The sequence below is a fragment of the Talaromyces proteolyticus genome (assembly GCF_021365285.1).
Source record: "Talaromyces proteolyticus strain PMI_201 chromosome Unknown BGW36scaffold_6, whole genome shotgun sequence".
In the NCBI taxonomy this organism is placed as follows: domain Eukaryota; kingdom Fungi; phylum Ascomycota; class Eurotiomycetes; order Eurotiales; family Trichocomaceae; genus Talaromyces; species Talaromyces proteolyticus.
The window spans coordinates 218,461-232,110 of NW_025764282.1; the positions used below are offsets into that span (position 1 = coordinate 218,461).

At 48.4% G+C, this 13,650-nt stretch overlaps 6 protein-coding genes across 6 annotated transcripts; 2 read left to right on the plus strand and 4 right to left on the minus strand.

The window, feature by feature from the left end:
* Positions 1-1,098: 1,098 nt before the first annotated feature.
* BGW36DRAFT_295336 (BCAS2 family protein) lies at positions 1,099-1,817 on the minus strand (the record flags this gene model as incomplete). Its single annotated transcript, XM_046211171.1, has 2 exons — positions 1,099-1,721; positions 1,781-1,817. 2 exons carry the CDS (start codon positions 1,815-1,817, stop codon positions 1,099-1,101), a joined length of 660 nt encoding a protein of 219 aa, XP_046071794.1.
* Positions 1,818-2,838: 1,021 nt separating this feature from the next.
* BGW36DRAFT_296066 (putative neutral/alkaline nonlysosomal ceramidase) lies at positions 2,839-5,182 on the plus strand (the record flags this gene model as incomplete). Its single annotated transcript, XM_046211230.1, has 2 exons — positions 2,839-3,026; positions 3,103-5,182. 2 exons carry the CDS (start codon positions 2,839-2,841, stop codon positions 5,180-5,182), a joined length of 2,268 nt encoding a protein of 755 aa, XP_046071795.1.
* A 1,441-nt stretch (positions 5,183-6,623) lies between these two features.
* BGW36DRAFT_377920 (uncharacterized protein) lies at positions 6,624-8,260 on the plus strand. Its single transcript, XM_046216044.1, has 2 exons — positions 6,624-6,737; positions 6,810-8,260. Exon 2 carries the CDS (start codon positions 6,880-6,882, stop codon positions 8,035-8,037), a length of 1,158 nt encoding a protein of 385 aa, XP_046071796.1. The 5' UTR covers positions 6,624-6,737; positions 6,810-6,879; the 3' UTR covers positions 8,038-8,260.
* An 80-nt stretch (positions 8,261-8,340) lies between these two features.
* Positions 8,341-10,550, minus strand: BGW36DRAFT_296459 (uncharacterized protein; the record flags this gene model as incomplete). Its single annotated transcript, XM_046211272.1, has 3 exons — positions 8,341-8,811; positions 8,877-10,421; positions 10,491-10,550. The coding sequence occupies 3 exons, from the start codon at positions 10,548-10,550 to the stop codon at positions 8,341-8,343; spliced, it is 2,076 nt and encodes a 691-aa protein (XP_046071797.1).
* A 443-nt stretch (positions 10,551-10,993) lies between these two features.
* BGW36DRAFT_377924 (uncharacterized protein) lies at positions 10,994-12,346 on the minus strand. The gene is made up of 3 exons (XM_046216045.1): positions 12,081-12,346; positions 11,441-12,018; positions 10,994-11,378 (listed from the first exon to the last, which is right to left on the minus strand). Exons 1-3 carry the CDS (start codon positions 12,129-12,131, stop codon positions 11,204-11,206), a joined length of 804 nt encoding a protein of 267 aa, XP_046071798.1. The 5' UTR covers positions 12,132-12,346; the 3' UTR covers positions 10,994-11,203.
* Positions 12,347-13,602, minus strand: BGW36DRAFT_416676 (haloacid dehalogenase, type II). Its single transcript, XM_046219351.1, has 2 exons — positions 13,326-13,602; positions 12,347-13,277 (listed from the first exon to the last, which is right to left on the minus strand). The coding sequence occupies exons 1-2, from the start codon at positions 13,501-13,503 to the stop codon at positions 12,730-12,732; spliced, it is 726 nt and encodes a 241-aa protein (XP_046071799.1). The 5' UTR covers positions 13,504-13,602; the 3' UTR covers positions 12,347-12,729.
* Positions 13,603-13,650: the final 48 nt, after the last annotated feature.

Genomic DNA, 13,650 nt, shown 5'->3' on the forward strand with positions numbered 1-13,650 from the left:
TCCTCACTTGAAATCCAGTCAGTAATCTTAGAAAGGGATCACCATAGGACTACTTCTTTAAATTTTAATTGTACATCGTCCATAGTACGTACTATGGAGGGCCGAAGGACCATGACTGGCAGCTGTGTATTGCACGCTATGTTAGCTGTAATACAGACATACCTGTGCATTTTTGGACTTTGAAAGTCCTTTTTGGGCCGCATCTATTGAAACAGACAGCTATCTGGCGACAAGGAGTGAATCACGATAACCAAGCCAAGACAGGAAGTGACGACGAACACAAAATTCCGTCGTTCCGCTACGTTGACCGTTGGTACGCAATCCTGTTCAAATGTTGTAGGCCATAGCTGCTGAGCAGGATATACTAAAGAATAGCTGGTCGAAGACTGTTGCAGCGCCCAAGCCAGTCGGCTAACTGACAGCAATTTCTTCTGATACAATTGACATTCATTGGCGAGGCTCTGACTATTATAAAGAGGTTACCCTTCCCTGTAGAGATTAAGCTTTTAAGTGGTGATACGCCTACAAATCAAACAGTTGTCATTTTATGGTTATTGGAGGATCAGTGAGTGAACACGAGTAGATTAATTTTTCATCAGTAGCTTAATATGACCTGAAGAAGCTGTCAAGGAATCATTATGTAGAATCAGCTCGAGTCGAGTTTGATTGGTCTATACGAAATCCCCTGCCTACGTAACAGAGGCTGTCAACAGATGACGATCCGAGAGCAAGCAGTAAATGATTCTTAGAAGTCAATGAACTTTGAACAATCCAACAATATGTGTGGAAGTAGTCCGATAGCTGATAGTTGCAATATCGTAGGACACTCGGGGTGGCCGAGAAAGGTTTGACCTCCACGAATCGTCTTTGTGGGCAGGACAGGGTATCATTGTGTCTCGGGCGGGAGAAGACTGATGGCGAGATTTTGTTCATGTCGCAACTCGGATCATGCATGATACCCGCATAGTCTAGTTTGTTCACACCCGCCATCAAATATATTACCATCAAGTCGCTCGTGATTGTTTGACCACAACCACCATCCTGCGCTCGCTGGTTTCGTTATGTAGTGGACGTAAGAAACCCACACGAATGACGGCTTTACCGAGCAAACTGTTGAGCCTGTTGGCGACGCTGTTCTAGAATCTGTAACCTCAGAGTCTCCGCAGCAACTTCCACATCCAACGTGGCGCCAATCCCATTCTTCCAGGTTTCTTCCAAACTCGCAAGCTCGCCATGACTAGACTCTTGTGCAACCTTGCGTTCCTTGTGTATATTCTCCACAGCCCCCTTGGCCTCAGCCAACTCCTTCTCGACATTGCGCAGGATATCTTCTAGTTGCGAGTTCCCGATAAGCCACGCATTTTTGCCGTTCTCGTCAAGGAGGGAGAGGTTAGTGTGGCGCATGGAGAGATGAGAGCTGGAGGTGTAGGATTTTCGCAAAGTTTCACGCCATTTTTTGAGGGCCTGCGTGGCTTCGTCCTCGCTCTTTGCTGTTTCTGAGGGAGCTTCTGGAGCTTCGTAGCGAGATAAGTCGATGCCGCCGGTTAATGGGAGACCGGCCTCTTTCCGAGCTAATTCCTGCTGGATGAATGCAGTAAAGCGCGATTCGGGCAATGGAGGGATGGAAGGATGGAGTGCAGAGCTACTCTCGGGAGACAATTCGGTGGAAATCAGCTGCTCAGCTCGTGCGCGTGCTTGAGGCCCAGGCTCGCCATCAATGTCTAGAATAGTGATTCATATTAGTCGCGTTGTGAGATAGAGGTATTCAATTGTGCCTTACAGGGAAGTGATGCGTGCCATTCATTAATTAGAGGCATGTTGAAGGTGATATTATGGCCGGTAAGAATGATTGAGTTGAACGGTGTAAGTTTTGGAGCAGGTGATTCACCAAGAGCTCAGCTATCCTGGTAAAGTTTTACGGTGTCGCATATGTGAGAGCGGTGAGATTCTGCCGATAGCTGACTGTTGTGCCACGTGACTCCATATTATTCTTCTACAAATAATTACTTATTCAGCTTTCACTTTCCGTCTATGCAGACCCGTGTCGTGGATTACACATATTGAAGGTGGAGAGGTTTATCACGGGCACATGACAATAATAGTATTGAGTATTAAATAACTAGCAATGAATCATAATTCTAGGTTATCAGATGCGTACGTACTCGTACTGGAACTTGAGAATAGACTACGCAGTGCCGAGGGATGTTATGCACTGGCGCCATGTAACTTCGTAGGCACTAAACCATCTTCTCATTTTCTTCCGTCAAAGCTTGTCTTGTATTCACGGCCGATCGTCCGTAACTTCCTAGGTTCATCCTTCATGTAAATGCGAGCCACTAAGAATGCCATCAATAAGCAATGACTGGGATGGGACCCCTGAATCATTGGCTTGGCACAACAGCACTGCATGTGTCTCGACTCTCGAGTATAAACCAAAAAGATAAACATAACATGCCGAGATCGCCCTAAAAGGTCCACTGATCTGTCCACAAGACCAGAAGAATCCTTTCCCGCTCAGGGCGACGCAATTTAATCTTCCGCCACCCTATCGATAGTAATTACTGTAGATACTACCCTCCCCGCATCCTTTCGCCAGCCTCCTACGTAGGCGGGAGTGCATAACTAGCTCTTAAAACTGCGTTCGCTCATTGGGCTGTACTTGCGATCCTGTTGCGATCCAGTGATAAACGTAGAATCGGTCGATCATGCGCCCCCTGGAATCGTCTGAAAAAGGGACCTATACGTTCCGTCGCTTTCGTTTATGAGGCGAACGGTATATATATACGACTTGGGAATGCGCTGATATCTTTTACAAACTGCCTGACAATATTGTTTGCCATGGCGCGGCCCGGATTTATTGCTCTCATAGTGGGAGCTTTCCTAGGGGTGTTGATGCTTCTACAGCTAGTCGCGACTATTGAGAGTAACAAAGTTCCTTCGCGCTTTAGCTTCCAATCTCACCCCGAGACCAGAGCGGGTGATGATACCGAGTTTCTTTTGGGTGCTGGAAAAGCAGATATCACAGGGTAAGAATGGGCTTCTTAGAATTGTTCGTATCTAGAAAAATAGGACATCATCGCTAATCAATTCCACCTCAACTAGACCTGTTGTGGAGATTGCTTTGAATGGTTATGCCAATCTCAGTCAGATAGGAACTGGTCTCCGTCAGAGAATCTACTCACGAGCCTTCATTATCGCAAACCCAAACGACGCAAACGATACTTTTATATATCTAGTGCTGGATGCGCAATCGGGAGACTCTGCCGTCCGAAATGGCGTTGTGCAGGGCTTAGCAGCCCTCGGCGACGAATATGCTCGCTATGGCGATCACAATATCGCTCTCACGGGAACTCATGCCCATTCTGGTCCAGGCGCGTGGATGAATTACCTCCTGCCCCAAATCCCAACGTTAGGATTCGACAAGCAAAGCTACCAGGCACTTGTCGACGGTGCGTTGCTGTCGATTCAACGAGCTCACGAGAACCTCGCTCCCGGGCATTTGACTCTTGGTACCACTGAAATACCAGATGGTAATATCAATAGAAGCCCCTACGCCTACTTGCAAAATCCGGAGACTGAACGGGCTCAATATCAATATGATGTTGATAAAACTCTCACTATGCTGAAATTTGATCGCAGTTCTGATAGCAAGACCAGTGCCATCTTGACCTTCTTTTCCGTCCATGGTACTTCTCTATACGAGAATAACACGCTCACTGCAGGTGACAATAAAGGCGTCGCTGCCTGGCTGTTTGAACGCAGTGTCACGAATGACACCCGCTTCGCGGACGATTTCGTGGCTGGTTTCTCGCAATCTAGCGTTGGTGACTCCTCGCCAAACGTTCTCGGTCCATATTGTGAAGATACAGGTCTGCCTTGCCGCTTTGAAGATAGCACGTGCAATGGCCAAACAGAGCTTTGCCGCGGACGAGGGCCTTACTTTTTGGAAAATGATGCCGGGTCTAAGAGTTGTTTTGAAATAGGTCGACGTCAGTACTCTGCGGCGAAAGATCTCTATGAAGATCTAGACTCCCAAGGAACGCAAATTGTTGGTAGCTCTTCAGTTGCCTCTTTCCACGTCTTCCATGACTTTACCAACTACACTTTCCCGTCACCTTTCAATTCGTCTACATTGAAAACTTGTTATGCTGCCCTTGGGTTTTCCTTTGCTGCCGGTACAACGGATGGACCCGGAGATTTTGATTTCACTCAGAATGGCACTGGGCCGGCGGAGAGTAACCCTCTGTGGTACGTGGCTCGGGCATTTATTCACCAGCCGTCAGCCGAGCAGCAGGCTTGTCAAGCCCCGAAAGAGATCCTTCTTGATGCCGGAGCGGTGTCTCTTCCTTATGCCTGGGCGCCAAATATTGTTGACATCCAACTTCTTCGAGTAGGACAGGTGATCGTCATCGTCTCGCCTAGTGAGGTGACTACCATGTCTGGACGTCGGTGGAAGGCAGCTATTTCGAACGCATCGACTGAAATTCTGGGTATTAAGGATCCTTTGGTTGTTCTTGGAGCTCCTGCCAACACATATGCCCACTACCTAACTACCGAAGAAGAATATGGGGCGCAGCGGTATGAAGGTGCTTCCACACTGTATGGACCGAACGAGTTGGCTGGGTATGTGAATCTCACATTGACCTACCTTCCATATTTGGGCAGTGCGGTGGACGTGTCGAAGTTGCCTGCTATCCCTGCTGGACCTTCGCCTCCGATCAACACGAACGACTCCCTGAGCTTTATCACCGGGGTGGTCTATGACGGTGCCCAAATTGGCAAATCCTTTGGCGATGTCTTGTCCACCTCTCCCAACGTGACGTATGGCCCTGGTGACACCATCAACGCGACCTTTGTGGGTGCCAACCCACGCAATAACCTGCGCCAGGAGGGCACATTTGGCGCAGTAGAGTTCCTTGACACCTCTTCGGGCGCGTGGAAGACTGTGCGGACGGATGCTGATTGGAATCTGATCTATGAATGGGAGCGCACCAATACGGTCCTGGGATATAGCGAGGTCACGCTTTCCTGGAAGGTCGAGGACAGCTACTATGAGATTGGAAACCCAAACCCCGTTCAGGATGGGTCATACCGCTTGCATTATTACGGCGATTCGAAGAGCGTCGGTGGAGACATCTCGCCTTTTGAAGGAATCAGCGCACCATTCGCGGTGAAGGCCTAGAACAAACGGCAGTGTTTCGTAACGGTCTGCGATTAACGGGCCAAATCTGGGATAATGTGTTTCACGACTGTTCTCCTTTTAGCAGCATCTTGTTTCTAACTTATTCGTTTTGCGATGTGTCACTCTCACTATATTAGTCTATAGAGGTCTGGACCAGAGCAGGCTCCAGCGGCCACCTTACGCGCGCGGTCAATAGCAGCGTATCCAACGGGTGGCATGGCTGGCTGATGAGTCTGGAGGCGGAGGGTATCGCTAAACGCGTCGATATGTGTAGACATCCAGAATGATACATACTTTGCTGTCCTATTTTTATGACAGGGCAGGAGCCGATCTGAAGCTGTCATCCTGCAGTCCAATCACAGGCTGCGTATAGCTGTAGATCTCAGCGCTAGTCGAGCTCTGGCCAATGAGGCCGCGCAGAGCCAATGTTAGCGGCAGGAGCTGCTCTGGCTGGCCCCACCCAGGCGCCAAAGGCAGTCACGCTGTCGGCAACTGCCCGCCAACCACTGCCTGCTCCTGCCGTCACTCTGAACCATCGCCATCTCGCCAGCTTCACTCAACTCTGATCATGTTTCTCGTTGCTGCTATGCACTCGCCTGGCCTCGCCCAAGTCATCCGCTAGGGTGACTACTTGGCGGCGCGATGATCACTCCGGACTTTCCTTTATGTACCCAGCTAGATCGCCATGTATTGCAGATTTCTTTCTATTTTATATCCATTGATTCTTTCATTTGGCGTTTTTCAACTTTCTCTTCTCTCTCTACTTCCTTGGCTCGTTAGCATAACTCTCTCTATTTGCTAAAATTTAGATCTTTCTCTTACTATTCTCTCGCTCAACTTGGGTCTCTACCTTCACTTGGTTATATTATGACTAGTACTTACACTGCTGATAAAGTAGTCACTGATACACTCATTCTCGTTCGCCTTACCTGACTATAGTCTTCATCATTGATTTGGCTGGTCCAGAAGAAAGACAAGAACCGCCCTTCTCTTCTTTTTTTTCTCTACAATATATATCTTACCATTGTGATATCTGTTTACGGCTGGATAGAAAAGCAGATCTCACCTAGCGACTGCCTATGGTCCTCACGATGAAGAACGTGGCGTCTTTGGTTGTTCTCGTGATACTCTTGATAAATGGTAGCGTGGCAACTCCTGTGCGCTTCAGACGCACACCTGGCGCTCTCGATACCGGTATTATAACACCTCCTTCTGGGCAATCTACGACTCTAGCTACATTGTCTGGTAACCCAGTTCCCCAAAATACGGCGAATCCCCCTGGGACTTCTGATGCTGGGAAAGGAGCTACCGGGCCTGCTAATACTTGGATCACAAGCACGACAACTCCAGCTTCAGCTCCTTCTGCTGGAACTACTCTCGATGTAAAACCTACTGACAAACCAACTAATACTGATGGCACTACTACTTTGCCTACGACCCGGACTACGACTACGGCCACGACAACGACAACTTCAGCTCCTGCTACTCGAGCTATCACTTTGACTACCACTACGACCCCGACTACGAACCCGGCTACGACCCCGACTACAGCCACGACAACGACAACTCCAACTTCAAGGATTTCTACTGGAACTACTACTATAACTACGACTACGACTACGGCCACGACAACGACAACTCCAACTTCAAGGATTTCCACTGGAACTACTACTCTAAATGCGACTACAAATACGGCCATGGCAACGACAAACCCAGCTCCAATGGCTTCTACTGGAACAGCGGTCGATGTAAAACCTACAGGCAACCCAAATGATACCCCCGGAACTACTACTTTGACCACAACTACGGCCATAACAACTCCAGCTCCAGCTCCTACTAGAGCTACCACTTTGACTATGACTAGGACCCAGACTAGCTTAAATCCTTCTTTTCAGCCAACGCTCCCGTCTGCTCCTCTACCTGCCTCATCTGGTACTGATACTACTGGGCAAGCGAAAGGCACGGTTATTCCGATAAGCACCTTGCCATATTCTCTTACTGGAACAACGGCGACAACGGCTCTGACGACTTCATCGCCTCCAGGTATCCCTCCTGTTAATACAGAAACGGTATCACCTCCTAATACAAATCCGGTTCCTGTAGATCCTGGCGTGCTAAGTACTACTGGACTGGTTGGTGGCACCGTGGGTTCTGGACAAACCTCAACAAACCCAGATACCCCTGGAACGACCGCGACCACGACCACGACCGCTGCTTTGACAACCACTGATCCAGCAACAACCGAGCAAGCAACCATCAACCCAGAAATGACCGCTGAGCCAACAGAAACTGAGCCAGCAGCAGTTACAACTACCAGTCCAGCAAATCTCGTTATACCAACTAATGCGCCGATTCCTACTGCCACGACTACTGCACAAAACGTCGCCGTACAGCCTGTCCCCCCTCCTCAAACGGTCCCCTTACCTGCTACTTCAGCGACAGGCAGTTCTCCCACTACTACCGTGCTAACGACTATTGCGCCAGCAACCACTGCACCACCGCCTACCACTCAGCCAAGCAGCCCACATGCCACTGCAGCGATTCCAGCACAACCGCACGATGTCAACCCAAATCCAGACACATCAGAAATAACCACCGTTGTCGTTGCAACCGGAACTTCTGTCCTCTATGTGACAGCCCCCGGTACTGCCCCTACTACCACTACCGGCACAGCTGCACCAACAATCATGGTCAATCCCACCGCCGATCCACACGCAGGTCCAAAAGCTGGGGCGGAGGGTAATGTTAGCTACGTGACCATGTGGGCAACGGCGACTATTACCGACACGGTGACAGTGACTACAACGACCACAACGACCGAGTTTGCAACACAGCCTTCTTCTTCTTCTTCTTAGGGAGGAAGGTGGCCGGACTCTTGGAATCTCTAAAATCCCTTTTGATTCTACCACGAGGGTGCACACTCCCTTTGATTTGTCCATTTGATTTGTCTAGTTTGCATGTACCAACCAGTCCGATCCACATTGTTTGGCGGTAGTTTTCCATTTTGTTGACACATACCAGATGAACTAAACTAATACCATTAATAGACCTCAATTCTGTATTATCTAAACATCCAGATGTATTTTCCGTGCTGTCTTTTATACTTTCAACATGTAATTCAAATAAATAACTCCCTAATATAACGCAAACTAACGATACTAGGTAGAATACAAATGTCCCTCATCCTCTATAAACCGCTTCTGAAACTCCTTCAAACTAGCCCACTGCTTCAGCTCCTCTTCCTCCTCACTGCTCCCGTCCCCATAACTCATTGCTCGCAGGGTAATGTCGGGGCTTGGCAGGGCAGTTGAAGGGGCGGCGGTAAATGAGACAAGGGGGTCAAACGGAGAGCTAGCTTCGCTGCCGCCATGGTTGGGATAGTCGCTGTGGTTGTTATTGTTATTGTGGGTAGCGGTTGACTTCTGGTTATAGTGGTTGGTATTAGTCACCCCAACGCCTTCGAGTCGTACGAGAATGTCGAGGAATGTTCGTAGGTAGCTTTCTGCATCGGCTGTGGAGAGTGGTTGAGGCCCCGTGGCTGTTGTGGATGTGGATGTGTGGGCAATTGTGGTGTCCGGCCCGCGGGGGAGGTTGAGGAGGGTAGATGCGATTTGGCGGACTTTGTATGTCTAGAATAAGATGTTAAGAAAGCTTTGAATGGATGAAAGGAGCAAAAGAGAAGGAAAATGCATACAAAACTGGCGCCGTTCGGCTCGATGTGGATTTCCTGTACACTTTTTAACAGACAAAGTAGGTCTTTTATCACCAAGCCTCGCTCTTCTCGCATTACTTGTCCGACGAAATCTGTTTGGGCGTGTAGGTCAGCATCTGGGGTTGCTGGCCCGCCGCCAACCTCCTCACTTTTGACGTTCGCCAGCGGTATTGTATCTGGAGAAGGTAGTTGCTGCGAGCCAGAAGGCATAGATTTCTGATCCTGAAGTCTTTTGTGGCCCTCGAACAGAGTCCAGTATTTATCAACAAGATAAGACCGTGTCGATAATTGGCTTATGTATATGTTCGCCTTTTGAATCTCGTATTGGATTTTCCGACGCCTTTGTTCCTCATTCTCCCCACCGCGAGCATAGGATGGAGGCCAGTTCATGGAAGGTGATGAGATTTGCACCTGGGGATTTAATGAAAGTTCTGGGGGTAGCTCTGCTGTAATGCTCTTAGCCTTTTGGAGACTTTCCCAGATCATCTGTCGTTGTCTCTCCCAGCCTAAGACATCGTTGCTCCCAAAAGCAATCTCCAGGGCGGCTAGTGGGTTGTAGCATTGAAAAACACGCACGTTGGCATTGAATCCCGTGAGTTGAGAGACAATACCGATAGGCTGTGGGTCAATATGTGTGGGAAATACATATTCGTCGTCAACTTCAACTGGAAGTGGAGGATATCGATCTGTAGGGGTTTCAGGAGGTACGTAAATGCGTCCATCCGTTGAGCCAAGTTGATGGAGGGTCTGAAAGCCAACCAGGCAAACGTAGAATAACCGTCTCCCTAGCTCCTGCGCAAGTAAGCTTGCCATCGGTATATTAGGCTCACCGAATTGGTCTGACCAGCCAGACAGAGGGGATGCAGCCATCGGGCTTGGGCCTTGGATCTGTTTGGACGGTGCGTAGAGGTTATAAACGCGCAGAATGGTCATGCACTCGCCAAGATACATCCGGCAGCGACGTAGGTTGTACACGTAACCGGAACAGAGAGACAAATGGTAGCTAATTGCAGCGTCGTCGATTGTGGTACTCGTGTCAAGATAACCTGCACCTCGGGCCTGAACAGCCACATCATGACAACGTTTGACGAGTGTTATGGAGTTTGGATACATGTGTCGCTCGGCGTCAGTTTTGAGATGTAGCTTGGGTCGTCGTGGGAATGAAGCTACCAGACAGCCTATCATAGCAGCCAATAGCGCCAGAAACCGCTTGTTAGTGACATCTTCCCTTCTTGAGAACGCTGCACGGAAAATTGGCTCGTGAGGAACCGGCACGAGAGGGTGAATAAATGTAAAATAGTCGTCGATTAACAGCTGTAAGGTTGGCAATGGGCAGATAGATTCCCCAGAGGTAGCCAGTGCGCTCTGATCAGATGTCAATAACTCTGATGGATCATGTTCAGTCTTTGGCTTTTTGAGTGCCTCTGCATGTTTATTAGGGGGGCCTCGCCGTCTGCTGGGACGGTTGTAAGTACACGGAATGTCCAAGGCCGCGCAAGACCGGCATGGAGGACCGCTTTCGTCACACTACGACTTTGTTAGCTTTATACATATCAAATACATGAAGGATTATTAGGTACTGGGCCCCTTTCTAACCTTTACTTTTCGAATACTGCATGCATCGCACGCTTTTCGTAGTCTGGTCTTGCCATCCATGGAGGTATTCACATCAGGTAATGTATTATCCTAATAGGTCGAATTCACGTGGTGATGCATGATCACAGCATATTTACACCTAGATAGATAAATAAGATTGGATCGAGAGATTGGCAGAGTTTTGTAATTCTCACCATCGGTAATCTTCGCCGAAGATCTGGAGCTGTGACGCAACTGTTTGAAAAGCTACGGACGGTGCGCAAACAGCACACTAGACTGATCTAGACACAACGAGGATCAATTCTCACTCATGCAATGAGTTCGGTGTAGAAAGCTGCATACACTCAGGGTCATGTTTTGTTGTTGACATTGAGTGCAACTCCATTTACCATATCATTTATGATGTGTTGTGATCACGTGTATCCCGGAGCTTCCTGGTTTCCACTTACGGGGCCCCTCTACTTGTCGATGTTAGGCTTAACCATGTTCGGCATTTCTACGAGCTCAATTGCCGTGGCTATGGAGATATCTATCTGGCACCCTCGCCGTTTAGCTACTTACTGACGATGGAGCAATCTATTGTTTCTCGTTCTCGTTGATTTCCAACGGGAAACCAAGCTCTTGGGCTGATAAGAAGTGCTAACTGCGGCATATATTGACTACATCATGGCAGATAATTCTGAAGTTATATTCGTGCATATCGACACAGTGTCTCAAACAGGATCATCCCGATACTCAGGCGCTATCTCCTCATCCCTATGCTCCTCAAGGAACTGCTTTCGCTTCTCCATTTCTGCGGCCCAGAGGGCCGACCCAGCCGCGCTGGTGAGAAGGAAAAACATGGAGAGGAAAGGTATTAGTTGCAACATCAAGGCTACTGTACCGAATCTGTATGAGTTGAGATGTGAGCAGTTTACTTCGGGAACAAAATGATGAAGGATAGCACTTACGCCGTGTATTTCAACTGTCGATTCCGAACGAACTGTTTTCGCTGTTCTTTGGTGAAATCCAAAAGCTGAAAATACCTCCAATGGTGGAATGGGCCCGCACGATATCCAGTTAGGACCAAGAACATGGGAACACCAGCCACCGGAACGAAGTTAAGTGGTAAAAACACTATGAACTCTACTATCTGACGCAAGGAGAATGGTGCGTAGATTGCACTCGTAGTCGGCTTTCCGAGCTTCTTGACCGGATTTTCGCCATCTGGATGGAGTATCCTCTCCCTGTTGATGAGCGGCTCAAGCCCTTCGTTTAACAAAACAGCATCGAAAACATCCACTAGGGTCTCGTCGACGAAAAACGCCTCGAATAACAAGGCGACTATGGCGGCACCTTCTCCGAGAACCAGGAATGCTCCGTTGATCCAGGCACCCTTGCCTTGGAAGATTGCGAGAAAGGCAACTTGTGGGAGATAGGTGAAGATGAATAGAATCACGTATGCGAAACCGGATAACAGCGTAATTGGGAGGAGCCGTCCGCGAAATAGAGGCCAGAGGAACGGATGCGATATGAAATAGACAATCCCCTGGGCAAACAATACGTTAGTAACGAGACGACTGCGACAGTGCTGTATTGTGCGTAACCGACTCTGAGTGGGTGCAACCAAGTCGCGTTGCGCAATCTCATGGCGTCCGACATCTTGGAAGTGTTTCAAACACACCGCGCTTCATTTAAGAATAGCAGTGCGTTTGGGCAAAAAAGGAAAAGAAAAGGAACGAGGTACTCTGGTGCCTGAAGTAACAGAGGAATCCAGGTTCCTCGGTCCAAGGCGGCGAGTCACGTGTTTGGAGATCGCCAATGTTAGAGCACAAGTTACACGGTGCAACGAATGGTATATGAGAATCCAGATGATAGGGGGTAAGTTCAATATTATAATGAATAATCTACAATAATGCCTGGCAATACATATCAAGTACCTGCGTATACTTGTAATAAATTGGATGTTGTTGTGGTTGTGAGAGCTCTGCTTATCGATAAGCGCACATAAAAACCCGAATTTTCTGCGCTGCTCAACTTCTTCCTTTTCCTTCTTCAATCATTCATAAAACATCACCCTTTCTATTCACTCCGCATTCCAATTTTGCTCTCATGGAATTCTTGGAGGGGAAATGAAAGGGCAGAATGACAGTCGCTGCTACTTACCCCGAAACTTTCATGTCATATGGAGGATTTTGGAAATAATTACAGCGCAACATCCAATCTCAGTTCAATTCCTTTGCATCTGCGCCCGGTCTAATTACGTTGTATGCTCGCCAATTATGAATTTGATAATGTCATCTAGGCTGTTTTTGATTATCCGCGGGCGCAGTGTCGGCACTGCGCAGTCTTCCCAACCGCTGTTGCTGCGATCCAGCCACGCGGCCTTGATACCGACCTTCGTCGCCCCGATAATATCGAATGGATTGCCACTGATCAACCATATATCTTCCATATTTTTGCCCACCTTTTGAGATAGGTGATGATAGACCTCCGGCGCTGGTTTGTATTTCTGGATTTCGTCGACAGTTATCAGATCCTTAAAGACAGTCGCATGCGGCGAAAGGTCTTTGGATCGGAAGACAGAGTTGGATACCATCTCCTGTGTTCCATTCGAAAATATAACGACTTTGATGTCAGGTCTCGTAGAAAGATTGCGGAGTGCCGGTTCCACGTCGGAGAAGGTAGATAAATGGTCGTATTCTCCCATCAACCTATTCACGACGTCTTCCCGTAGATCGACATGTGCCTCTGACAGCGCGTGGACTAGGGAGTTTCTCGTGATATTGAAAAAAGTATCATAGTGACCTAGCTATAGTAAGACAGAGGATCTGTAGTTATCGTGCCACAACATACCCATACAGGTCAGCCGCCACGAGTATTCGAGCTGATACTTCCTCCATGTCGTGGCAATCTGGGCAGCTTTCTCCTGCGAGCCCACCAGCTCGGCCAGACGGGCTGCAATAGACTGCGTAGAAAGCAAGGTACCGTACAAGTCAAAGGCAATGACAGGAGCTGCAGGTTTCCCGGCCATGACGATCTAGGTCTGTCAACAGGGGAATGAGAAAGTGATTGATTAAGTGAACAATCCGGATCCCCCGCCACAAAGTGCGGGGGTTTTCCTTTTCCCAAGGCGGTTGCACTCAACGTCATTAATACACATTGTCTATATTTATCTATT

What these genes read in the sequence shown, in the direction of transcription:
- BGW36DRAFT_377920 (XM_046216044.1), top strand. Translation starts at nt 6,880, where the DNA reads ATGGCAACGACAAACCCAGCTCCAATGGCTTCTACTGGAACAGCGGTC.
- BGW36DRAFT_377924 (XM_046216045.1), bottom strand. Translation starts at nt 12,131, where the DNA reads ATGTCGGACGCCATGAGATTGCGCAACGCGACTTGGTTGCACCCACTC. An exon ending in CTTGGTTGCACCCACTCAGA is followed by an intron (nt 12,019 to 12,080) that starts GTCGGTTACGCA and finishes TTGTTTGCCCAG; the next exon opens with GGGATTGTCTATTTCATATC. An exon ending in CGACAGTTGAAATACACGGC is followed by an intron (nt 11,379 to 11,440) that starts GTAAGTGCTATC and finishes CAACTCATACAG; the next exon opens with ATTCGGTACAGTAGCCTTGA.
- BGW36DRAFT_416676 (XM_046219351.1), bottom strand. Translation starts at nt 13,503, where the DNA reads ATGGCCGGGAAACCTGCAGCTCCTGTCATTGCCTTTGACTTGTACGGT. An exon ending in GTGGCGGCTGACCTGTATGG is followed by an intron (nt 13,278 to 13,325) that starts GTATGTTGTGGC and finishes TACTATAGCTAG; the next exon opens with GTCACTATGATACTTTTTTC.